The sequence below is a fragment of the Lipophrys pholis genome (genome assembly GCF_963383615.2).
Source record: "Lipophrys pholis genome assembly, chromosome: 4".
Classification (NCBI taxonomy): domain Eukaryota; kingdom Metazoa; phylum Chordata; class Actinopteri; order Blenniiformes; family Blenniidae; genus Lipophrys; species Lipophrys pholis.
In genome coordinates, this window is record NC_137637.1 from 21,588,822 (window position 1) to 21,615,781 (window position 26,960).

The 26,960-nt window shown below is 40.2% G+C and overlaps 1 protein-coding gene across 1 annotated transcript; it reads left to right on the forward strand.

Annotated features, from left to right (window-relative positions):
• Positions 1–1,853: 1,853 nt before the first annotated feature.
• Positions 1,854–21,983, forward strand: fgd5b (FYVE, RhoGEF and PH domain containing 5b; the record flags this gene model as incomplete). The annotated part of the gene is made up of 21 exons (XM_080461126.1): positions 1,854–1,863; positions 2,921–5,393; positions 9,169–9,322; positions 9,776–9,834; positions 9,923–9,953; positions 10,649–10,800; positions 10,946–11,102; positions 12,865–12,955; positions 13,091–13,141; positions 13,580–13,638; positions 14,701–14,772; positions 14,931–14,999; positions 17,345–17,428; positions 17,860–17,939; positions 18,118–18,214; positions 18,365–18,502; positions 18,641–18,743; positions 19,713–19,849; positions 19,936–20,061; positions 20,218–20,372; positions 20,829–21,983. The coding sequence occupies 21 exons, from the start codon at positions 1,854–1,856 to the stop codon at positions 20,863–20,865; spliced, it is 4,335 nt and encodes a 1,444-aa protein (XP_080317252.1). The 3' UTR covers positions 20,866–21,983.
• Positions 21,984–26,960: the final 4,977 nt, after the last annotated feature.

Below are 26,960 nucleotides of genomic sequence, written 5' to 3' on the forward strand. Positions count from 1 at the left end.
CTCTTTATATCTTTCATTGTGCTGTATAAACAGATATTTCTACTGGTGAGGTCAGTCTATGGTTGTCAAACGTCAAGTGATTCATGTTTGTGCGTCAACTTTGCAGTCAAAATACGCAGCGCTCCTCTTTATTCTCCCTTCCTGCTCCTTCTGACTCGCCACAAAGCTTCTGATGCTGCTGTTTGTCGTGGTGATATATGGCCCACATATCTTTGGGAGTTATAAATTTTCTCCAGCTGACCACAATTCAAGAGTAAAAATAGCTTTACTCGCTTGACCACCGCACGGTTAATGCAGTGAGGGGTTAAACAGTGTCCATGAGCTCCTGAGGATGTGAAGCTGGGTTGCGCAGGAAACAGGGAGAGAAGTTTCCTGTTTTGAAAAAAAAAAAAAAGAAAAAAACGAGGAAGAAAAAACGAGCCTGTTGGGCAGCAATTAGACGGACAGAATGGTGTGCAGGAAATCAAACTTGTTTTATCATCTAATAAACTACTAATGACAGAGAGCATGTCTTATACTATGAAATATAAGCGTTTTTACAATTATTTTTAAAATCTACAATTATGCAGCTGTATGCACATTGTTTTTGACATACCAACTGAAGCCATCAAAAGTAATGCGGGAGTCACTTTTCAAAATAACTATTAACTCCACTTTAAAAGGAGTAACTAATAATAATAATCAAATACTAACTTTCAGTTACACTGAATACAACTGATAAGTGTAAATCATTTATCATTGTTTGTTGACTTCCTGCATTCTAATGAGCCATTATGTGTCTATATAATAAAACCACAAATAAAGTGTCAATGATTGAGCCTGAAGACAAACATATTGATACTCAAGCATAATCACAACCATCAAACAAAACCAATTCACCTATAAAGTCATTTATGAATATCATAAACTGTATGTTCAAGAAAACAGAATTTACTTCAATGCAGAACTTCTGCTGTTTGGATCCATATAGACAATAAAACACATAACATCTCACTTGGAAGTTTGATGCTTATAGGTTGAGATATCCGGTAAATTAAACGACTGTCATGAGTGTATCGCCTCCAGTTCGGTCTAGAAATGTATTTTTATAATTAGATTTAGTGGTTTACCATAAATGCAGTTCTACCAATGTGTTTTCGATAAATAATAACTAGTTTCACCCTTCGACCACCACTTGTTTCTTATCATATCACAAACTCTAACTACTGACTGACTGACTGACTGACTGACTGACTGAATGAATGAATGAATGAATGAATGAATGAATGAATGAATGAATGAATGAAATGGTCATAAACTATACTTTAATTAGACGTGCTGTTACTTTTGGCATCATTTTCTTTTGTATTGATTATTTATTATTGACTGACTTTAGCAGAGAAATCAGTTGGAAGGTGACCCAACATTATTAAAGTGTAATCGCACGATACCACAGCTCATGCGGATCGTTTGCAGAGGCTTTTCTGTCTGAAAGCAGAAGGTTTCCCCTGCAGGTGGTGGATGTTGACGTGTTCGCCTCCTGACGCGGATCCTGGCTGGTGGTTTGAAGGTGATTTGGTTTTCCAGTCGCGTCCCGCGCGCGCTGTGGGGCGCACGAGCGATCAGCTGAGCTGCGTCTCTCTCTCTCTCTCTCTCTCTCTCTCTCTCTCTCTCTCTCTCTCTCTCTCTCTCTCTCTCTCTCAGAAGAAGAAGAAGAAGATACACGGACCAGTGTTCACTCAGTATCTCACTCATCTTCTTTTTGGATCATTTTTTCCACTCACCTCCTTCAAACTGCGTTTTTTTACCCACCAAAGTATCTTGTATCGGATTTTGTTTTTTGTGGACATGTTGGAAATGATCGACTCGCAAAAATGAACACAGGTAGGACAAATCATTCCAAAGCGATCATTAGTGATTTATATATATATATATATATTATGGTCTACACTTTTTCTCCACCCTGTTTATTTGATTACTGCAAACGTGGAAATAGTCTTACTTTTTGTCACGAGTCCTAGTGAATAGTTGTGAACGCAGCGGCAACAGGATATGAAGCAAACCTGAGTGATCCGAATGCAACGTTTCTTTATGTCTGGTATTTATAAACGTTGTTTAACGGACACGACACTCCACGTTCCACTGAAAAAAACGAATAAAGCTCAAAGATTAAAAAAAAAAATAAATACACTTTCAATTTTCATCTTTTCTAAATTGCTCTTTGAAATGATGATGAATCATATACACGTGAAAGAATGTCGGTATTGAGTATGTTCCTTCTGGTTCGGTGGGTTTTTTTGCTCCTAAAAAAGATCTACAGATCAATTGTTTTGGCAATGTTTGTTTCTTTACTGTAAGAGATCATAAGACGTGTATGAGTGAAATTTATGGATTATACTTGAGCTGAATGTGTTTCTTTATTGTCATTGTCCCTGGCTCCCAGTAAAGGATTATTATTAGAGCAGTAAAGGCACCTTGACAGGGATTTTCTCTTGAATTGCAGGAAGTGAGTCAGGGAAATCCCTTAGAATTTTTTTGTAATCTTGATTGAAGATTGTAAAAGCCTTCAGTGCTCATTTTATGTACTTGTTTACATTTATAAGTGATTTAATATAGCCAATTTTAACAGTTGCTGTATTTCTTTTGGTTTTTCAAAAATTTACCAAAAACTTCCAGCTAACTTTAATACAGTAGATCACATGACCGGATTACATTCTTTTAGATATGTTATTTATTTATTTATTTTTACATTCATACAAAAAACAGCCAAAATGTAATCTTGCAGGTGTTTATCTCTGACTTTTACGCTCACATCCTTGAGCTTTTCTTGTTCTTTATGGATCTTTGCGCAGTTTTAGGTCACAGGAACACAATACAAATGACCTGTAAGCTATTTTAAAGCGCATAATCTTACAGTTTCCTTTTCCTGTTGTTCTTACAGACTGCACCAAGCCTTCAGTTGCTCCAAAGCCAAGATTTGTTTGTCACGCCAGCCTGAAGCTGCCCCCACCTCTCACGACTGCAGGCAGGGGCCCTAAACCATTTATTGCCCCAAAACCCAGAGTCACATTGGAGCTCAATGGCAACCAGGGAGGATGCAGCAATGGCAGCTTACTGAGCTTGGACGGCAAGCTTACTGAGGAGCACGAGACCCAGACTGATCAAGACAAAGTGATTACTGATACATTGCCAGTGAAGAAACAATTAAACGACTACATCCTCAAATCACCACCAACCCATTTATGGACTGTGTCACCGGGGCCGGAAGGCAGAGAGGTGACAGAGGGGGGAAAGGAAGAGGAAGACGACACGATTCAGAAGCCAGACAAGGATTGGAGATTAATTGACAGCGCCATGACAAAGGATGGTAACTCCCTGGAAGCACTTTGGGTCCATGATATGAGACTTACAGCTGAGTCCCGGGAGCCTGCGGAGATAATTGCAACGGAGGTGACCGAGGACATGGATCCTGAAGGTTGTGATGCAGGGGAGGCACTGGCTGACACAGATGGCCTCTCGGTGGGAGACTTGTCTGTTAATAGCATTGATGTGGATGCAGGCTGCTATTCTGCTAAACATCAAGACTTGGAGAAGCAAGAGAAAATCCAAGTCAAAGACGGGAGCGGAGCAGATGAGGTGATTGAGTTTCTTACAAATGAACCTGAACTCCCCTACAAAGAAAAGGTGACAGACACACAGATTTTTCTAAGAGAAGACAAAGAAGAAGAGTCAGGCTCGGACTGCGGTTTCACTTGTAACATCTTGAAGTTGAGGTGTGGTCATAAGATTAAGGAAAAGGGTGAAGACCAGCAGAACATTTGTTTTGATGACTTTGTTCCTGAAGTTCGAAAGCAAGCAACCAAGAGGCATGCTGCCATAGACAGCGATTCGGCTCGGGAACCTGTTTACATCTCTTCAGAGGACATTATTAACAGAAAACTGATGCCAAGCTGTGACAATGCCCACAAACCGACAGCCAGTCCACTCACACAAACTCGTGTTTCTTTTCTCAAGAGCAATAAATCTTCAGTCAGAAAGTATGGAGGAGTCCCAGATGAACGAGTGGCGCATGAACTGAGTGATTACAACTCACATGTGTTGGGAGATAGGTTGAATCACTTGAACTGCTATCCCAGTTTTAGGCAGGTGTCCATCTCAGTGCCAACAGACACTGATACCTCGATGACTTCCTCCCTCTCAGAAAGCCAGCTGCTGTCCCCAAATGACTCAGATGTCTTTGAGGACGACCTTGACGGTCACATTGTGCCATTTCTTGATGACACCACCGACACAGAGCAGGACATCAGCGATGAACCTGTTTATGAGGAGCCAGGTAAAAGTTTTAGGTCTGAAAATGGCTTTCATTCTGACAGGAAGGCGGCAGGGATGCAGCTCAGGTCGTTGTCACGCTACACCACAAATAATATGGAGGATTTAGGAGGGCAGTTTACTCAGAAGACTTACATGAGTGGATTTGGACAACCTGCGCTAAGCAGCAGTCCCATGTTAGGTGCTGTGCGGCACAAGAGCTACTCCAAACCCCATTACTTGTCTCTGTACCCTCGATCCCTGTCCATGGAGGGGCAGGACATGCCTCTGGGCGTTTACAAGGAAGGGTCTCCAAGGCAGAGAGGTGCCCTTTGTTCATCTGATAGTTTCTCCAGGCACTCGCCTCTGTCTTCCAGTGCCCTGTCCACGCCAACATCTCTGGTGGATATCCCTCCTCCATTTGAACTATCCTACATCACGAAGAAGCCCATCACAAAGAGCTCACCCTCACTGCTCATTGAGGGAGACACGCCAGACAAAAACAGGAAAAAGAAGTCCTCCATCAAGCGTTTCCTGATGCTTAAATTCAGGTGGAAAACAGAAAGCAAACCTGTTGTAGATGTCAACTCATCCTCCTTTAAATCCTCAGTGGAGTCCAGCCATCACACCCCCAGCAGACTGTTGGACCTAGACAGACACAGCATGAGTAGTTCTCCACAGCTTAACTCGCGCTTAGTCTGCAAACACCAAATATCACCTGATCCCCCTTCGACCTTCCTGCTCTACAATGAGAGCAAAAGAAATGGGACCTCTGTGGCATTTCTCAATCGCAGCGTTGTTCGAGTGGAGTCCTTCGAGGACCGCTCCCGTGTGCCCTTCACTTCTCTGCCCCTGACCAAGCCTCGCTCCATCTCCTTCCCCAACACAGACACCTCCGACTATGAAAATGTTCCTGCCATCAGCTCGGACTATGAGAACCTCCAGGTCCCACAGCGATGGCCTGTCCGTCAGGCACCGTATTCTGATTTCTTTGATCGTCCTAGTCGTGTGCTGTCCACCGCCAATGAGACGGATGGGTACGTGGACATGAGCAGCCTCCCCGGGTTTGAGAAAAAAACTCAGTCATCTGAACAGGAAGCAGAAAGGTATGTAAACAAGAACGTCTACTGCCATCCAAGCAGAGGCAGCAGAAGTATATTGTTCAATCACACAAGCACAGATACTGAAAAAGGAGCAAGTAGAGATACTGATTCAACATCCTTAATCAGAGTTAAGAGTAGTAAAGGCCTTAAAATGTTCTCAAAGTATCAAAATAAAAATGTAGTTTAAGTTTTTTGCCTCGACAAGCAAATTTCAATATTTCACTATGCATAAGAGATGTATTCCTGCTATATAACTGATTTATTGACATTGTTCCCTGGTTCACTTTTACATTCACAGCTTCGTCCAGTCAGAATTAAATGGTTTTTCTCGTGTCAGATTTTGTTCTCCTATCATTTTTGTTTTTGTTTCTTAAAGTTTGTTTTGACATTACATTTAGTCTTTTTTTGCATGAAACATTGATTCGAAAAGGGATAATCTGTTTTGACTACTATCTTCCTCCACTTTAATTTTAAATATGTCTTGATGTTAAGAAGGAATGTGAAAACAGATACTATCTCTCGTGCAAACTTAAATTCAACAACGGTGTGTCTGCACATCATTTCATCTCACCTGTTGGCGCAGTAACATTTTATTTGTGCTCAGCGGAGGTTTCACTGAAATTATGACTTTCTGATTGTATCATTAAGAAATTTACAATCTCAATTGATCCCTATTCATCATTTGAGGGCGTGTATATCTGTGAATGGAATTTCTTAATATTCCTTGCAAATGCTAAGTAGGCCACACAGGTATTGTGGTTATTACTTGTGCATGTATACGTGCATGAAGATTGATGTTACGGGATATAATCGTGATGATTTATACCAACCCTTTGCACCAAGCATGAGTCTTTTTTATTACTTCGTGGTCACTGTGTACATATAACAATGTCCCCAAGGAGGACGATTTACAACTATTTATTATATGAAGTCCCCTGATATTGTGATCATAGTGGACTTGGATTATGGGATCAGTAGTAGTGAGGAAGCGTCCCTTTGCCTTATGGGGATATTTAATAAACCCCTTCAGTGATGTGTCTTTGTGCTGTTGGGGCATGTTGGGTGGGAGACGAGGCTATGCTGGTCGGAGGGTGGTCTCTTCTGATGTTAGTGAAAACAAGCTGGTTTCACTCATAAATCATCTGTTTAGGTGTAGAAAGAGGCTCCGCCCACACTGATGTTGAATGTAGACCCTCCTGTGTCTCTGCTGTTGTGGTATTTTTTGGTACAATCAGCCATTCTGCGCTGCCATCAACCCATCCCCCCTCGTGCGTTCCTGCTGGCTGTGCCCATATCATACAGGCTGCTCAAGATGATTAATAGTCAGAGCATTTTAGAGTCATTGCTCTTCTCCAGCCACTCAGGAACAACACTGAGATACAATCTCAGTGTGCTCTCCAGTCAGCAGTTGTTCACAACGGCGTTCCTCTCTTTGTGTTTACCAATTTCTATTGGCTTTGCTCCTGAGCAACATGAGCTCTAAAATGCACATTTCGACAAAAATGATTTGACAGTATTGATTCTCAAGAAATATGAACAAAGGTAAACACTTAAAAAAAGATTGAAATCTGAACTGTCTGCCTCACTTCAATGCTGTTCTGTCTCAACTTTCTCAAAGGAATATCATTTAATTTCAATTTAATTTCAGTTTGTACATGTACCTCTGTCAACCCCCCCCCCCATTCAACCACATTGACATTGACTTTGTGATTGTACTGTCAATAATTTATTAGATTTAATTTTGACATTTGAGTTTTTTCACCCTACTGAACTATACTGCAAAAATATATGTATGTACACATTTTGGTTCTTGTCTGAATTCACACTTTTAATCAGTGAGTGTAATAGTTGTGTTACAGACAAGGCTGACTTATAATTTGATCATCTACACATTAGATAAATGTAGGCTGGGATGAACCAACTCACACAACATTCAGTAAAGACCTTCAACTTATTAAAATGTAAAACCAGTGAAGCATCAAGGTATCGCATTTGAGTAGCTGCAGTACTTATCGTTTGAGTTCAATTTGAATATCCCTTGAGTAGACAAGAGTAGACATCTTAGGCAAAACAATAGCATTCATATATAAATGTGACTCTCTGTGTCGTGTTGGAGCTTCCAGCATGTGCAGTGACTGTAATCACCAAAATGTAATATCCTGATGGACAGCAGAGCCCGTGGCTGAGGCTGTTAATTTTACAATAGCCTAAAGGAGCCATATTAGCAGATAGTTTAGAAATCATTGGTGTCTCTTCCTTATCCTTGCTTCCACTGAAACTTAGCCCAAGGAAGAGACATAAATGATGTTTTTATCTACCTTCATAATTTATCTGTGTCCACATTGCCTTGAGCTTTCATACACCATAGCAGGAGAGTGAGAAGTGGCAGAGGCAGTTTCTCTGGGAGTGATATTAAAGCCAAATATAGAAACTGTGCTTGTAGTTTTGTGGTTGAAGCACCCCTGGTATCTCATTTGAAGTTTGATCTAGTAAAGCAGTAATGGGCCATGCAGCTCTAATGTGTTTGATGCAGAGACCTGAACTGCTCACATATGTTGTTCATACGCAGCTAATTTCCATCTCAGTGGGGTTAAAGCCACTGGTGCTCGGAGTGAAACATGGCAGGAACATTGTCAAGGCAATTGGTCACGTAGAGGTCTGCATTACCACCCTAACTTAGGAACGTGTTTTTATTTGCATGGCTCACATTCCCCATCGAGCTGCTCCCATTAGCATATTCATTTGGGCTCCCTGCAGTAGAAAATCTTGCAGCATAAAATACCAACATGAGTCCCTGGCTGGGTACAGTTGTCACCACAGTCTCACTTTATTGGCTTCTGCAAACCTGAACTTTTTATATTTTCTATCTGTTCACATTTGCTTTCAACATTAAATATGAGTATTGTCATAATTCTGTGGAGAGGATCAGCAAGGATCTTGAACTTGGTTTTAATGGTTGAATGAAACTCATCTGATTTCCTGCGACATGAACAAATGTTTGAAATGCTCGTTGTAATACTCCTGTGAGAAATTATGGAGAAAAAACAAGATAATTCTTTGACTAGACGACTGGATCCCAGTGTCCAGGAATCAGTTTATCAGACAGCATGATGGAGAAAACCCTCTATCTCATGTTTGTGTGGTTAATTTGAAGCTTGAAAAACTGACATTTGTAAACTTTTCAATTACACCGTATCTGCTGAACCAAAGTGCAAACAGACAGGCTAAACTTTGCGCTTGTACAACAGCCTCATCACCTTGGTGGTTACTACAGTAAATTAAATACTACTCTTGATTAAGATTTCCAAGGTATCCACACTTAGCCTGGAACTTAGAATTTGGATGTCACAACGTTTTTTAAAAGTTGAGGAATTAGACACTTCACATAGTTGAGATTCTGACTTTGGCACTGAGAACAATGTATGGATCATTTCAAAAACATGCAGTTTTCTAAGATAATATTCAGGTAACCTAAGGATTCCTACAAGTACAGCAATGATTAAAGTCATAGATCACAAATTACACATGTTTGAATTATGCATATAACCCCTAAAATTAAAAAGCTGCTTTAGCATTGTACTTTGCAGGTGAGCAAAGGTGTGCATTTCTATCATTGTGTCTATACCTGTTCACAGACTGCAATATGTTCGCTTTTATAGCTGATATTTAAATGGAGTAATAGCACATGCATTTATGCAAGTGTACACATGTTGCATGTTATGGTCTGCATGTACCCCAAATTGCATTATGTAACGTGAGCTTTATGTTTTTCCTGCAGCGCCTATACTGAAGCGTACAACGTGTGTTCAGTGGCTGTTGGACCACCGACTGGCTTACTGAGCAATGGTGGGCGGGAGATGGTGGGCGAAGAAGACCAAGGACGAACCTCGGAGGAAGAGGAAGGAGGGACTGACAACAACTATGACAGACAGGTTAGATCTCACAAAAATGGATTTAGGAAATGTGGGGGGACTTTTCATGGGTATTAATGCATGTCAATGGAGGTTAAGTTTGGCACCCCTCAATATTGAGACATGATTACTGCGAATACTGTGTATAAGTCAGAGCTGGGTCTCTGTCTGTGTGCAGTTTGCATGTTATGGGTTTTCTCTAAGTATTCTGGTTTCCTCCCACGGGCAAAAAACATGCTTTTAATGTGAACGTTAGTGTGATTGCGTTTCTGTGTTTGCCCTGTGATGGGCTGGCGACCTGTCCAGGGTGCCTCCTGTCTTTGCCCATAGTGAGCTGACATAACCTGCCAATTAGAATAAAGCAAGTGTCAAAGATGGATGGAGATCCGTCTATCAGGTGGTGGTTTGGATACCGTATTTGATGAAATTGTGCCAACATGAGCTTAAATAAGTCAGAAATGTGATTGTTTACAGCCTGACGGCCGATCCAGAGCCTTTTACATTGGGAAGGAGCTACTGGACACAGAGAGATTGTGAGTTATGAGCATGTATTTCTTATGAAACATGACTAATCTTCACGTTTCTGCTATCCAGCTGATTTATGTCTTTATCCGTCCACAGACATGTTAAAACCCTCAAGATGCTCCAGGAAGTGAGTGAAGTATCACATTTCTTTTCAATTAACTTATCAATCTTAATTCATTAACATCAGCTTGCACATTACACTTCAGTGGGTTTATCAGATCTTTGCCAGCCTGAGCTTTAACCAGAGATTCTACCAGAGATTCTGGTAGCTTTATTTGTTTTAATTGGGTGAAACGGTGAAGAGATATATTGTGGAAAAGGATAAGGGAGTTGAGACAGATTCAAACAACAAAGGACACTGCAGTTCAGTGATTTGTTCTTTGTATCAGGACCTCCCCTGAAGATTTCAGCTCAGAATACTTTGAAACACTCTTTACTTCTCTGTTAATCTGTCTGCTCTGGGGGCTACATTGACCACCAGTGCTCATTTCAAAAATCATTTTCCCCTCAAGAGATGTAGAGTCCAGACAGTCTGACCAGTTCACCTCTGAGTAGCACGGCAGAAGCAGTTTGCAGTTAAAGCCTCGCTAAGGGCACTTCAACAGTGGTAATGAAGTTTTTTAAAACCAAAAAAACAGAACGGTGGTTAAACCAGTGGCCTACCCCCTAAATATGATGAGTTTTTTTGATATGACAGCTCATCTCTTTTCTTTTGGGAAAAAAAAAAGAGAAGATATAAAGTATTTTTTTTATCAGGCGTCTTCTTGCAATGGAAGAGTTTTAAAAATGAAATCTGTTCCGCTGCACTCCTCCGTGTGCCAGGATTTTCGGGAAGCAGTGGGGTCGACGGTTGGGGATGAGGGGGAGCCGGTGGTGAGTGACGAGAGACTTCGAGAGATTCTCAATGAGCTGCCGGATGTTTACACCCTCCACAGGACGATTCTCAATGAGCTGGAGGATCGACTCCGACACTGGTAAGACGGGAAACATCGTCACCTGGGAACCTTCAACAGAAAATATGCTTTGATTGAAAAGATTCCACACGTTCGCTTACTTCTTTGTAATGGAGTGTCGACCGCTACGCCGCCTTCATCCTCTCCACTTTGTCTTTTCATCCAGGGAGGAGGGCCCGAGGATTGCAGACATATTCCTTTCTAGAAAAGCAGAGTTTCTGGTCTTCACCACTTACATCGGCCACTACGACCGCAGCATGACTTTACTGGAGGACAGCTGTGAAAGTTCCCCTGCCTTTGCTGCCATCGTTGAACAGTTTGAGGTCAGACGTTAAAAAGAAATGCTGACAAACAAAACTTAACTTGAATTGAAGCAAACAGATTTAGTTGTCCTTGTAGTGAAGTGTTTGTAACATACAAATACTAGAACAAAAAATAGTATCTTATGTATTATACACAGTATATGTCATTGTACTTTTATGTTTTTTTCATTTGCTCATTCCCCCGAGGAACCCACAGCTCTTTTGACTTTGGCAACTATTGTGTGGCCAATCTTCCTAACAATCATGATCTAATTTGAGATTTTTCAATTCAAACATTGAATTTAAGGGAATCTTTTTGATATATATCAAATTGATTATTTAAAACAAGACTTCTGTTCTTAATTTATGTGAAAATATAAACTCTAATGGCACATATTAAGGAGAAAATTTTATATTTGATCACCTCCTTCAAAACAATTGTAACATGATATGTTCCTTAATAATATGTATTTTTTGTTACAGAAGCTAATAAGTTCACGGCATAAAATAACAAGATTAGAACTACAGTAAAAACTGAGCATCTGTTAACCATCCACAGTTTGACTGAATATCATTTAAGCTGCTGCCTTAGTGAAGTGTGATCTTTGTATCGTAGGCACACATCCAGTTGCCGTGTCTGTATCATTTATGGAGAGAGGAGTTTTAAATATTTTGCCTTCAATTTATAGACCACCGAGGAGAAGGGTTGGCAGGAAGTCTTTGCAGAGCGGGGCAGTTTTCTCCGTCAGATTTAAGAGCGCCAGAGTTTTAAAAGTCCTCAGATTCTCTTTAGCACTTTTTATATTAATGCTAGTGCAAGTTGTTTTTCTTCTGCTGACAGAAGAGTTTTCTTCAGTTTAATGAATTAAAACCATTTGTCAAAATCTCGCCCATTTTGCATACTGGTAAGAAGCATGGTAAAGAGCATGGATTTATCTTCATCCTGTGAAGACTGGCTTGTCCTCCTTCTTTTCTCTTGTCTACCTTGATATGTAGCCTGAATAGAAAAAAATACGCAGGTTCAACACTCACTTTATCTTGACAAAAATTAAATAAACCCCTGGGACCTTGTTACATCTGCATATTATTGGTCGATGCTTTTTTTAAAAAAAATTATTCACAGAATCTGCATCTCCTAAAAACTGTGTAGAGTAAACATTTTAACTACCGTTTGCAAAACTCTGATCCTAATCGTGCCTCATCGTAACCAAATTTAATTACAAGAAATGTTCGTTGATAGCAGCACAATACCAAATTCTGTTTCTCTAAACAAATAACTGTGATTGTTGACCTTTGACTTCAGCTTAGAATAATGTTTTTTTTTACAAAAAAATGTAAAACCATTACAGCGATAAGGAGGACAGCAGGAGGCAATGAAAAACAGGCTGGCTGTCACTTTCGAAATCTAAGCTTCAAAATGTAACTTATATTAACAAGCAACCTTTATTTAAAAACCTAGTCTATTCAACAGTGAGCTTTAAGCTGTAGATTTGAGTGACAAGGCATTTGAGGAGTGAAAGTGTAAGTAAAGAGTGTCACTGTGTGAGAGACGGAAGCCTGGACAGTAAAAATACGAAGACAAACACACAAGTGTACTGAATGGCAAAACAAGTTATTGGTCCTTCTTTACACCGAATATATGACATTCAGTGGTTTGGTATGAAACACATGACCAGTTTTTAAGTGTGTTTTCTTTCACTGTTTTTTGGTTTTAGAAATTTGAATGGCAAATACAGTATTAGAGAATTATTAATTCCTAATGATTATTTTGCATTTGTCTCAGGAGCAGAGTGGATGTGGGGAAAAGGTTGCTATCAAACAGCAGCTGCTGCAGGTCATTGTGCGGGTGGCTCAGTATCGCATGCTCCTCACCGGTGAGTGAAGTGTAAAAGACTAGATTTGACTCAATTAGCCCAGATTAACTTTCCTGAATAAATAAGGTGTTTTGTTCAGCGGGGATACTGCCTCTCTGCACCCCATGGCGCTCAGTTCTCTTACTCCTCTTACAGATTACCTGAACAACCTCTCCCCTGACTCCAAAGAATACGAAGACACCCAAGGTACAGTAAACATGGTACAAGAGGAAACATCACTGAGACAGAAGCTGCTCGGTGCACGCTCCCTCCTGCTCACAGGGGAGCCTTTCTGCACTCTCCAGTGTGTTGACTGACAATTTATTTGCGCTCATTTGGCATGAAGAGACAGCCATGAGAGCCAATCTCGATATTTCTGTTTGCCGTTGTAACCCACCAGGCAGTCATTGCTGCTGCCTTCTATGTGAAACACTGTGATGTGTAATTCATGAGAAGGCAAGTTACAGCAGCACTATCTCCTGCTGTATCTGCAGTGAGAGAGCCATCCCAGTCCTGACATGTAGACTCTCCCAGAGAACGGACTGATAAACTTTATAGTGCAAAGGGATGAGGACAAAGGAAGCATCTCACCCGTGATGCGTAGTGTCTAGTGTCCTGATGTTTTTGTCTGTTTGTCTTATTCAGCCGCCGTAGCGATCGTGTCTGACATTGCAGATCAAGTAAACGACAGCTTGAAACACGGGGTAAGTGTCAACGCACCAAACAAACAAGACTCGATTGTGGTTTTCAAAATATGAGTCAAAATTCAGCTTTCCAAATTCATTTAATTAATATAGAGTGCCGTTTCAACCTGACCTATTTGAGCAAGAAATCCCAGATTTCAAACATGATAAAGAGAAGTAAATAGGTATATACAGAGTGACATGTTCCTTTTTAAGTACGCTTTGCTGCATTTTGATTAAAAGCAAAACTTCAGGAAAATTTTGCATTTTTTAAGGAACTCATCAGTGTTTTCTTGCACACATTTTAAGTAAAATTGATCTTCCTCAAATATAGACTTTTCACTTTTGCTGGATTCATCCATGTTGGTGCACACAGATATTTTTTGTCTCACATTACAAATGGAGTGTGAGAGACAGAACAGCATTGAAGTGAGGCAGACAGTTCAATTGATTATCATTTAAAAAAAAAAAAAAGATTCCCGGCCTGAAATTGAACCAGTGACTCACTTTTGAGTCATGACACACCGGTTGAGTATCACTGCTCTAGTACTCTCGGGCATGAAGCAATGGCTCCTCAACTTTTTGGCTTGCGGCTCCTTTAAAAAACTAGAGTCAAATAAAGCTGAGGAACAGGATAACTTTGATGCCTCTCATTTATTTCACCTGAATAATCTTCTCTTTCATATTATGACGTTTCTTGAAGTGTTCTCAACACTCAAGGGTGGAAAGTGTTGACATTGACATTGTAACTCACTGACGTCCTGCTGTTAGTTACTATATTAAGTTAAATGAAGGATTCAAAAACCTTGATGGTGTGAGCAGTAAACACAGAAATGCAACTTTTTAGAGGAAATGGAAATGTTGCTCAGTCAGGTTTGGCCCAAACTCAAACCCCTTACCAACTGTTGGATAAACTGAAGTTTTCTGACTTTCACAGTGATTTTATAAAATGTTGTATTTGTACATAATGAGCAAAATGTCTCTACTAGAAACTGTTTTTTCGAACTGAACAAAGAAGTTTGATGGAGATACGTTTAGTTTTTTTTTTTAAACTACTTTTCTTCTTTTTCCTTTGTGTCTCAGGAAAACTTGTTGCGTCTGGTCAACATAGAGTACAGCGTTCATGGCCAGCGGGACCTGCTGCAGCCTGGCAGGGTATGACTCTGATAACAGCATTGTTACTGCCAGCCCTCAGTGTCTGCTCTTTTTCACAGCCGGTTACCTGGGAATCCCCTTCCAGCCCGGTCTATAAAAGACATGACTCACTGCACACAATGTTAGATTGAATTATATTTCTGTGTGTTTTCTATCAGTTTTTTGTGAAGGAGGGCACTCTGATGAAGGTCAGCAGGAAGAGCCGACAGCCCCGCCATCTCTTCCTGGTAAAGCTGACTTTCTGTTTGGAGTATATTAACACACGGGCACATATACCAGACGAAGATAAAATCTGGTTGTCATTTTTGTATAAATCAAGCATAAAACATAGAGTGGGAAAATATTCTGTCTGGTCTATTTCTACATCCAGACTGAGCTATTAAGTGCAGGGTTTCCTGCCAGGATGTTTCTGAATGCTGACTTCCTGAGTCAGTTCTTTACTGACAGTATGGGTAAGGTCAACATCAGCTCCTTTCCATCCAAAAGATCCATGTAGAACAATGATGCAGTTAACTGTGGCAGCTGAATATCAATCTCAAGAGATTCTTAGATGTAATGCTGATAATAACACTTTAAGCAAAACAGTTGGCAATAAGTAACAGAATTTGAAATAATTCTAAACACTGACCAAAACATGGGAAACCATCGGTCAATAAAATTCAATTGTCGAACGTGAGACTTTAAAGGAGGAAACAGACTTGATGTTTTATTTGTCGAATATAATAATAATAATAATAATAATAATAATAATAATAATAATAATAATAATAATAATAATAATAATAATAATAATAATAATAACAACAACAACATGTTGTTACTGGGTGTAAGTTTAGTCCAATGTTTAGTATATATGATCATGTATTAACTTGTAACCCATGTTGAGGCAAAAGGTGGAAATTCCCAAATATGGCCTCAAGCCCAATAAAGTAACAGAAAGAATCCCATATGGAATAAATAAACAAAAATCTGTTTTTGCCCATTTTTGCCACATGACATATATTTTCTCTTGTGAGATATTTAATGTTTTCACACAGATCATACGGAGTCAAAATTCGAAGTTATTCAATTCCAGAAAGGGAGCTAAAATGAGTGACTGCCGTAAACATTTATTTAATAAAATTATTGCATTGAGATATCTCTGAAATGTTGTAATCAAGAGAGGTTAGAAAATTAAACGCCTTTGCAAATTATCCTCAGAGCACCGTCAAGGCGCACCGCTTTCCCCTCCTGTGGTGTTTTTCAAATTTGTGATCTGGGCTTCACACTAAAGAAAAAGCTTGTAAATGTCTCTTCTGGAGACATAATAATCATTGCCACATAACATTTATTCTGCCCGTTTATCCACCCAGATGATGTTAATTTTTAAAATCAACTATTAATAATTTTTCAGAGAGAGAACACAATTAAAACATCAGCTGGTCGTTTTTTTTTTTTTAGAGGAAGACACCATTACTAATGACGTTTACCGTTAACTTTTACGCATTTACTCAAACTTCATTCATGTTTCAGAGGATAATGAATACATCACATTAAATAATCAATTTTCGAATAAATATATGACTTATTGTTTTAATGCTTTTCTTTCAGAGAGATACTTTATTCATCCCTGTGGCAAAATTCACAAGTCATGTTTAGTCATAGTTCATAAATAAACCAGAACACTGCTACCATTTCATTAATTAATGTTGAAATAATCCTAATAACAGTAATATTATTGAAAAACTTTATTGATTTGATTCTGTCAATACTTATGACTTATTGTTGTGGCAAACTTCGTCTTTAGAGTTTTATTTATGTTTTGAGGTGTGAAATAACAAGGACGTGTTTATTCTGAGGTGATCTGTAGAGTGTAGTTTCTCTTGGGTGGAGATTGAACGTTCGGGGACTTAAAGCATGGTGACAATACTTCTGTAGCGCGCGTCAAGACTGTAGTTTAGTGTTTGGTTACAGCGACATCTGCTGGACAAAAGCTGCACAAACACAAAGAATAAAGCAGACGACCTGATTTCGGAGATATGCAGCACAATCATTGCCTTCAAGGGTTATTTACGATTTTGAGACATTAAAGCGGCCTTATGTCCACAAAGGTAGAACAAAATACTCTATATTCAAACTGGAGAATTAAAACGGACCAAAATGATACAAAATTCAACATTTCAAGCTTCAAATGTTCCTAAATCAGATGAATTATTTAAAAAAAGCAAAACTTTTTTGTTAATATTAAATAGATTTTTATTTTCTTTTTTTTTAATGAATGGAATAAATAAAATAAAATACAAAATAAATAATTAGAATTAATATCTGTCAATCCATCTCGTTTTTATTTTCTAAATTGTATTTCATTCCATTGTGCTTTATGTAACTTCTGAATTTATTAATTTTTGAATTGCTTTATTTTCTCCTCAACCTTTTGAGGATTATTTTGTTCTGTCAAAGCACTTCTTGATTTTATTAGTTAAAGAGGAATACATTCTCATCATTACAGCAGTTTAGTGTAGTCTCTCATTGCTGTTCAGCCAAGCTGTGCCTGTTGTGCAGATTTAACGTGAGTGTTTTCTGCGTTTGATAGATGAACGATGTGCTGCTCTACACCTACCCTCAGCAGGATGGGAAATACAGACTGAAGAACACTCTGCCACTCACTGGATTAAAAGTTAGTCACTTTCTTTGTGGTCTGTGTAAAACAGTGGCAACTCTGGCATCTGTTTGATTGAGCATAGGAAAGTGTATTAGTATGAATTGTGCAATCACATTTGAAATATATATATATTAAAAAAAGGCAAGTTTAAAAAAATGATCAGTCAAACTCCTGGAAATTCATTGCCTTACATTTTCTCCTGTGAGGAGGTTGCTTGCTTTAGGTTAATCCTCCCAAAATCCCAGATGTAAAAGTTCAATATCCATTTCTATATGCCGAAACATAATAGAAAAAATATCTCTAGAGATCTGCATTCTATATGTTTATTTATAAACATAAAAACCACTACAAATAAAATGGATGTAATCTGTGGATATCTATTAAATGCAATTTTGGTTTGTTTTCTCTTTGTCTGATGTTTGTGATTTTCCTGATCACTCACTCAGGTCAGTAAACCCACCATAGAAAATGTCCAGAACGCATTGAAGATGGAGGGAACAGACATCTCCATCACTTTGTCTGCAAGGTGGGTCATGCTGCCCTGAGCTCTGTCTAATTGATGGAATTGTTTTATTCAATAATGATGGGCGATAAAACGTATGATTCGCCATCGCTAAAAGTTCATTTAAAGTCATGAAAGACTTTCTGCTGGTTACAGACATTTTAATCAACATAACAAGATGCTTGGTGTGTATTCTTTGCAGTTCATTCATTGAGAGAGAGGACTGGTTTTACACTCTTAGCCGAACTATAAATGAGGATTTGAGAGGCTCTGCAGCGTTCCACAGCTGCTCGGGAGAGGTGAGCAAACGCATCACGGCTGATTCATTTTCAGTCATCTGTGAGGTCTGAGTAACATTTTCTGCAAGTCATGCGTACCCAAACTAAACAGAATCAGACTGACGCCTGCTCAGTCAGATAAAAGTCAGGATGTGTGTTTGTGCGTCTCAGGCCAGAGATCGTCTTCAGTTGTCTCTTGGAGAGAAAGCCCCCACACTTGTTCCCGTCTCACAGGTGATGATGTGCATGAACTGCACCTCAGACTTCAGCCTCACTCTTCGCAGACACCACTGTCACGGCTGTGGACGAGTGAGTCACACACAAACATGACAATGTCTTTAAGACACATTCATGCCTTCTCAACAGACCCTTTTGTGCGCTGAATGTGCACCGTATCTGTTAAACTTCCTCAGTCTACCTGTGATTCATTCGTGCCATTTGACCCAGATTGTTTGTAGGAGCTGCTCCAGGAACAGATATCCTCTGAGATATATGAAAGACCGGATGGCCAAGGTGTGTGATCACTGTTACACCGAGCTGAAGAAGAGAGGTGAGATAACCCTGCTCAATTTTACATCTTTAACTGTCTGTTACAAATTGATACTCAACGTAGTCTGCCTTATTTTTTGAACCTTTACAAGCTAATCTAAGGGTAATCACTTACACTTTCTTATATATTTAAAATGGTTAGATTTAGAATATCAATTCCCTGTGGGCTTTTTCAAAATAAAAAATGGGATTCCAACCTGAATGGATAAGGCAATAACATGCAGAGACATGGATGAAAGCTTCTCTCTGGTGTAGTGGTTAGTATGCTCACGTCAGAGTGAGAATCCCCCTATTCGAGTCCATCGGAGGGCTCTGGTTTCCTGCCACAGTCAAAAACATGCATTGGAATCAGCATATCTATCTGAATTGCCAGTCGGTGTGAATGTGAGAGTGAGTGTCCCTCTGGGTCTGATCCTGCAATGGACTGCCAAGCAACCCATAGTCTGCTGGAATACGCCCTGCCACCCTCTGATGGATAGAGTGGTATAGAGGATGCAGAAGAGAAAGACAATAGGACAACATCAAGAGTTATTGTAACAGACAACATCTGGAGTCCTGAAGAAGTCGACTTTTAGTGGCATGAAAGGAAGTAAATGAATGTAGAAAGAGAGTGCTTTTTCTCTGAAATACCAGAAATGCATGTAGCTGATAACTCGAAGAACAAAAACAGATGAAAGAAATGTCTTCCAAAAGGCTTGTTTTCATATTTGTAACTTCAGTACATCTCACAACATTTAGATTGTAGTTGCTCTGGTGTGAATGAAAACATTAGGAATTTAACGTGTTTTTATCAACACAATAATGTGTGTACAGTTTTCTTTATATTCAATCCTTAGGTATTTTCTATTGTATCTCATAATCTCAATCAAAGGGCCTCTACTCAGTTGAAGCAGTCCAGTTTTGTTGTTGTGGGTTCAAGTTCAATACTTGTCTGCTGTTTCAGGTGAAATCAAATTGCATATGGTTGCAGGAGGAGATGTTCCCACTCTGTCGGGAAAGTGCAGCCCATCAGCACACCGCTCCACTCGTCCGCTCTCCGCTGTGTTTCAAAACATTCACCCTCCCAATATTTGGAAACACCGCAAAGGCACCCTGACCTTCAAGCAGGTACACTGTGGAGAGTATTCAATCCCTAATGATGTGAGTGACTGTTTCATTATGACTTTGTTGAGCAGCGGGACTGTTGTTTGCAGATGACGGTGTCCGACGAGGGCTCTATTAGAGGCAGCCTGCAGCGCAGTAAGAAGACCAAAAGGAACTGGAAGAAACTGTGGTTTCTTCTAAAAGACAAGGTGCTTTACACCTACAGAGCCCAAGAGGTGAGGGGAAACATGCACTCCCCCTTAACCTGCACAGCACATATTCACACATGTATTTCACACAGCATGGAGCCAACGGTGGAGTTTGAGTTAAAATGAGTGAAAGGGTTCGATTTTTGATGCATTTCTTTTCCCTGGTGGATTTTCTGTGTGCAGGAAACGGTTGCGTCTGAAAGTTTACCACTCTTGGGCTTCACAGTACGGCTGCACGATAAACAGGATGGAGACAGTGAGACCAACGTCTTCCAGCTCTACCACAAAAACACTTTGTTTTACACATTCAAAGCAGACGACAACTACACCGCTCAGAGGTGAGACACGCGTGCCAAAAATATGACACATTAGGAACGTTGTAATTTGAAACTTCGAAAGCTCAAGGGGGTTATGAATGTCTGTCTTTCTGTTTGACGCGCACAATAAGTTTACAAATGACTGCTTAGTGAGGAAAAAAAGGCACCAATGTTTATAACTTCCATGTCTCTTAACCCACATATGACTGTGTTATTCTTAAACTGAAGTGGAAACACAAGGATCACCAAATGAAGCCCCTTGAGGCAATCTCCAGGGAATGATTTCACAGAAATAGAAAAATTACACCACTGGGACCAAAACAGTTTCTTCAAAAGTCACACGCAAGCTTCAAAGTATTTCAGTTAATAACCCTGCCATCTGTTGCTGAAACATGCACGGGATTGTTAGTTTTTAGTAACACCAGGCAAACAATTACTGCAGTTTATTTATAAGTCTCATTACTTCTTCTGTCACAGGTGGGCCGACGCCATGGAGGAAGCCACGGTTTTATAGAAGCAGCCTCTCTTCCGAGTTTGTGAAACAGACGCCTGCTGCTTTTCACACTGACGTCCTGTAAGAAAGACGAGACTGTGAAACCAAAAAAATGGAAAAGACAGGGAACAGAGACTATTTCATCATGTCTGCAAGATGTACTGTAACCTGCAGAGCTGGATTGAAAAGAGAAGACACTTTGTTCTTTGAGAGAGGACACGCTCACCTACTTCCTCAACCTCCGGTGTCCCCTGCCTGCTGCTACAGCAGGTGTAACGCTGAGAGATGCGAGAGGTTTTGGCCCAGATACTTGCCTGCGTGGAGCATCATCACTGATGTGACCTGCATCGTCCCCCAGTAGATGATCAGCGACATTCATCCAAATCATCGGGAACAGTAATTCTCTGATCTAATATTAACTAGAGCACATCAGCCATTCGTTTCCACAACTGTACAAAGACACACCTTCACACAGACATGCCAATTTACTGCTGTTTACAAAGAAGAGGAAAGTAGTGCCACATTTCAGTGTCAATCTGAAATATTTACAAAAGGCTCGTCTTTATTTATACACCTTTGTTTTAACATGTATTCTTACGCTGGATTCAAATCATCCCTTTTACTAACACTTGAAAGCACAGGCTATTTGAAAGAATGAGTGATTTTATAGCTATATACTTGTGTTTATTGCTTTGCCACGTACTGTATTACTAGACATGGTTCTGCCAGTGAATATGTATGCTGTTTGCACTGATATTGAAAAGAATTATTAACCTGAAGAATGGAAATAAGAGTATGAAGACCAAAAGCTGAGCTACTGTACGTAATTTTGTGACTACTGGGAAAATATAGACTAATATGTCTTTATAATTTTACTGTCCAATAATATTGTAAATTCATATTTGTATAAAGATTGCTCATCAAGTTGTGCACAGACACGTTGGCATGGACTGAAACTGTAATCATTGATTTCACTGATTTATATAGTCAGTATCTTTGTACTGTACTTTTTATTTACATTACTAATTTTAAAACAAATTAAAAGAAGATATGAAATTAACACAATCAGCGTCTGTCTTTATTCCCCCGTTGTCCTCTAGATGGCAGGGGGACTAAACAATAAAATACAGCCTACAGCCATTGATTTTCTGCCATATTGCCTTTGTAGATGAGCTCAGAGGCTATTGTACATGAAAATAAAAAATCTGAACTCTCCATTTGTAGCTTCCCCACACACTAATATTAGTATGTCGTGCCTGTATTGATGCACGGCTCACATGTGGCGTTTTCTAAGACCTAACTGGTGAATGAAAACTGGTGCTGCTTGCTAAAGAAACTGTAGTCAATGATAGACAGGACCAGTGTGCTGTGTGGCCAAAGTAAGGCCAGCCCTGCTCTGCTGCTCTTCCTCCCCCGAGACTTTCCGACCCAGAATAATATCAAGCTGAAAGTTTGCTTTCTGGGGCTTCTGAAAAGTTGCAGACACCTCGTCCTATATAGAGGACAGACCATTTATCATTCTGCACTCCCTCCCGGCCCCAGCTCTGGATTCTGCTTCCTCTGTTGATCTCATCGGATGTCCAAGCCGGATTTTCACTGCATGTGTGACTGTTTGTATAAATTCCTCATAAACAACAGATTGTCGTATGAACCTGCCCACACATCAAGCACCTGCTGCTGCAGCTTCTCGAGCTGTCTGATTGATTGATCAATCAATCTTTATTCATAGAGCTCATTTCAGACAATTAGATGCAACTCAAAGTGCTTCACGAGAGGCTGAGATATAATGTTTACAGTACGGCACACACACACGCACGCTATATATATATATATATATATATATATATTTTTTTTTTTTTTTTTTTTTTTTTTTTTTTTTACATATTTGTGCATATGATTATTGTGAAAACAGGAAACTGCTGTCATGGGCTTGCCGAGGAGTATACAAAACTTATAATGCAATCCCGAGTTGCACTTTGAATGAGGTTCTATGTGGTAATGAATGTGATGAAAGCGTGCTGCGGGCCCCAGGGGGGAGCAGTGTCATAATCAAACCAATGGTACTTCCACATCACTGCAGGCAGCAAATAATCAATCATACACACAGTCTGCTCAATAAGGTCTGATGGATTCATCTCTGTCAGATGTGGTCAGCCTTTGGACTCACGTACTGATGCTAAAGAGGCTGAAAAATGTTCTGCGCCACACTTCCTTGTCTGTGGCTTCTAACCCCTGATGCTTACACAGCACTGTGGTGTGAACTCAGCTTCATCTACCAACAAACTCCTGCTGACACAGTCTGGCCACCAGTCTTAGCTTGAGAAGGCGATGCAGTGTTTGAGTTGATGTCGTGAGCAAGAGCATGGCTTCTTATCTTTCATAGTGCTGCGTGGGCAGCGTATCCTCAGAGGAATGGGAAAGGCTTTGTTATGCAATAACCTAATATTTACAATAAAAAATAAATAAATATTGGCTCCATTCATTTGACACTGCGGTGACATTTCTGGGTTTGCAGCTTGCCTTTTTCTTTCCCCACTCATGTCCAAGACGGAGAGGACTGGAGAAAAATAATGAGGAGAGGGTGGAAGAAAACAGGGACCGGCTCGTATGTCCCACTTTGCAAACTCTTTACAGCGTAGACTGCCAAGTCAATGTTGCACCTATTCCTCCTCCCCTAACGCTTTAAATAGCCCACTCTCCCTCATCAGGACAAACACAGAAACACACACAGCCCTCGGCACTCTCTACACCAGCGACTGAACACTTCTTATCCCTGCTTCCTAAACATGGAGTCTGCATTGTGCTTTTCCTTCTCTTGTGACCATCCTGTCATCAGCACGTCTCTGCAGCGAGCGTGAGAGAAGGATAAACTCATGTCAGCGGGGCCGACAGCACTCACTGATGGATGGATCCCCGTCCGGACTGTTGTTGCAAACACATCTTACACTGTCTTTTTTATAGAAGATGAAATTTTTAAAAAATATTTGCTATTTAGAATTAAATAAAATTATATACAATATATGAATTTGTATGAATAAGTGAAAGTACATTACCGTGCATCTTATATGCCGCTTTAGCCAGCTTAGGGTTACAGGACACTCGAGCTAATCACAAGTCATTGTGAGTGACAACAGGTTGCACCCTAGACAAGTTGTCCAGTCTGCCACAGAGACACAACCACGCTCACATTCACACTTATCTATCAACCTCAAAAGCACGTTTTTGCACTGGGCGAGGAAACATCAAAGTTCAAGTGGAAAATGCACGCAAAAAGAGAACATGCAGATTCTGCGGGGTGAGGACGTTCATGAACGTTCTAACCACTTCTCCACTAAGCAGCCTCTAAAAATACGTATACGGTTCTGTAATCTCTCACTTTAACCCACCACTGCCTGAGGGGATAGTTGCATAAATGTTTCTCTTTAAATGTGTTTAATGTGCTTCTTCACAGAGCCGAATGTGACATGGTGATGCCCACATGCATTTCAAAGAATCACAGTAATCATAGGTTCTCTAAACATTATCATAGTGTATTCTTACATTGGAGTCATCTCTACTGCGGAAAACATAAACATTGTTCCAGGTCCTGAAACTCACTGCCTGCTAGTTTCTCATCAATGGTGCAGAAACTTGAAAGCAACTTTCCAACTATTCAGAGCAAACAAACAAATCTACGCCTTCCAATACCCAGAAAATCCAATGAGTACCTAATTATTTTGTACTTCTGACATTTTATTGTTTTTTTTATTTATCAAATAGACTCCAGCAACCAATAACCTGCTTTAAGCAGGTACTCTACTTCAGGAAAGTGCAGAGTGCATGACACCCATTATAATGACGAGCACTTGTTTTTACTATTTATTTCTTTTATCATTCAATAATGATACAACTGGTTCAGCTATAAAGTTGTCAGTGGGCACTGACTAGAACGGAATGAATGTCATCCAAGAAATTTTTCACTCTTCCTTTAAGAAGTCATGCATCTTAAGGAAGGACTTTCGTTTTAGTATCCTATCATTTCATATGAGAACAGGGTTAGTAACAATGGTTAGTGTGTGTTATTGCACCATTGTTGCCAGAAAGATTAATAAAATGTTATGGATGGCATTTCTCTGAATTGTAGCATCAAGGCTCTGTTGGTAACTTCAACTGGAAAAAATTACTCTTTGAGCAAACTCCGCTGAAATAAAGCAACTTTGTCCGTCGTGAAACTTCTACCGTATCATCTCCTCCAAAAGAAAGTTTCGGTGTAGATCATCAGGCTCTCTTCATGCTGGATTCACCCCCTGTCTGTTCTCCAGTGTGTGCATCGCACATTAGGATCATGACTATGCCTCTGTGTGTTCAGAGAGGGAGGAAAAGAGGAGTGCCTTTGGGAGCCCGTGAGGTGCAAACACACCTTGTCTCTGCTGTGCAGACGTCCTGTGTCTCTGTAGTGAGTCAGACTCCGCACATAATGCCTGTTATGTAAACTCTCTGAGGAAACCCGGCAGCACTGACACACCTGTGCCCTGTCAAACTCTTCCTGTCAGGTTTCGTCTCACATGACCCTCCGTCAGTACTAACAATTTCAGACTTGAACACTGGACTTACACACTGAATTGTGACTCATCATTAAGGAATTGCTTTGCTGCAATCCTGATTTAGATCGTTATTCATTTCAGCCAAAATTACTTGGGTGTAATCAGATGAGAATAGCTGACTTGGCAGAGAAAATCCTATTTTTCCCTTGCTCATTTGTTCACGTATATATTTAGATCTGTGTGTGTGTGTGTGTGTGTGTGTGTGTGTGTGTGTGTGTGTGTGTGTGTGTGTGTGTGTGTGTGTGTGTGTGTGTTGAATACAGGCATGAAGTAAACAGCGCAACACAATTTGGAGTGACAGTGCTTCATAACAAGGAACTATTTCTTTGGCTGCACAAGACGAACCTGCCACCTCCTCACCAGAACAAAGAAAAACCCAACCTTGCTCCATCCTCAAAACTACCCCCGCAGCCTACCATACCAGCCACGTGACCCCACCCCCTGACACAGAAACGCTTCAAGTTTAAAAAAAACCAAAAAACTCTTCCTCCACAGCTGACCCAGGGCCAACTCACCAGCAATACAGATCTTTATGTGGAAGTATCAGTGCCTGGTTGCCTGGGCAGGTTTTTTTTTCTTTCCCTTTGGTCCTACTGAGGCGATTCGTAGGTCATTAGTGATGGACCCACACCATCACACAGAAATGGGAAATACCATGTAACATAAAATCTTCAATACTTTTAACTAATGCTGATAGTGCATCGTTGCTCAAATATCACATCAGCGTGCAGCAAACAGGAAAAAAGAAATAAGCACAGCCACTGAGGGGAGGCATTGGTAGTCTGAACCTGTTGGGTAATGAACCAGAAATAAGGTTTTTCAGGTGGTTTTTTTCCCCACAACCTTTGTAGATTCAAATGATTTGTTCATTTACAGTCATTTGTAAAGTCCAACATCACTTTGGAGTTCTTACTGGTATACATCACATTTTATGGAGCGTGGGTACAGGCCATGTTAAGTAATTAAATAGTGACAACCTGTATTTGCTGTTACCACATACAGCTGAAAATCCCTGTTTCCCCATGTGGGTTTTTCCAGGGCGCAGCAGTTTCCTTACACAGTACAAATGTATGTTTGAGTACTGTTCTACCACAGCTTGACTGGCTCTCCATCACCTTCATCCCACCACTATCCATTTCAAGATCCTACTTTTCTCTGTCAACCCCATCATACTTTTGTTGTGTGGCGTCCTGACAGTCCTGAACGGAAAAGCATTATTAGGAATGTCCATTCTCTCTGTTTGTACTGACATGGATAGATGAGCTGTTCATGGTGTGCCAGACATCAGATCCCAAAACTATAAGTCATATAAAACAGTATAGAAAATGGATGTGAGGTGAAGGACAACAAAGTAGAAGATTTTCTCTAGAGAAATCTTTTGAGGAATCTAAAAAGAAGGCACCATGAAGGGGAATCAAAATAGTGAATAAACCTACAGGGAAGGTGAAGAGGGAAAATATTAAAGATTTTACTTCTGGGTGACGCCCCCACAGAACTGTGTGTGCGTGTGTGTGTGTGTGTGTGTGTGTGTGT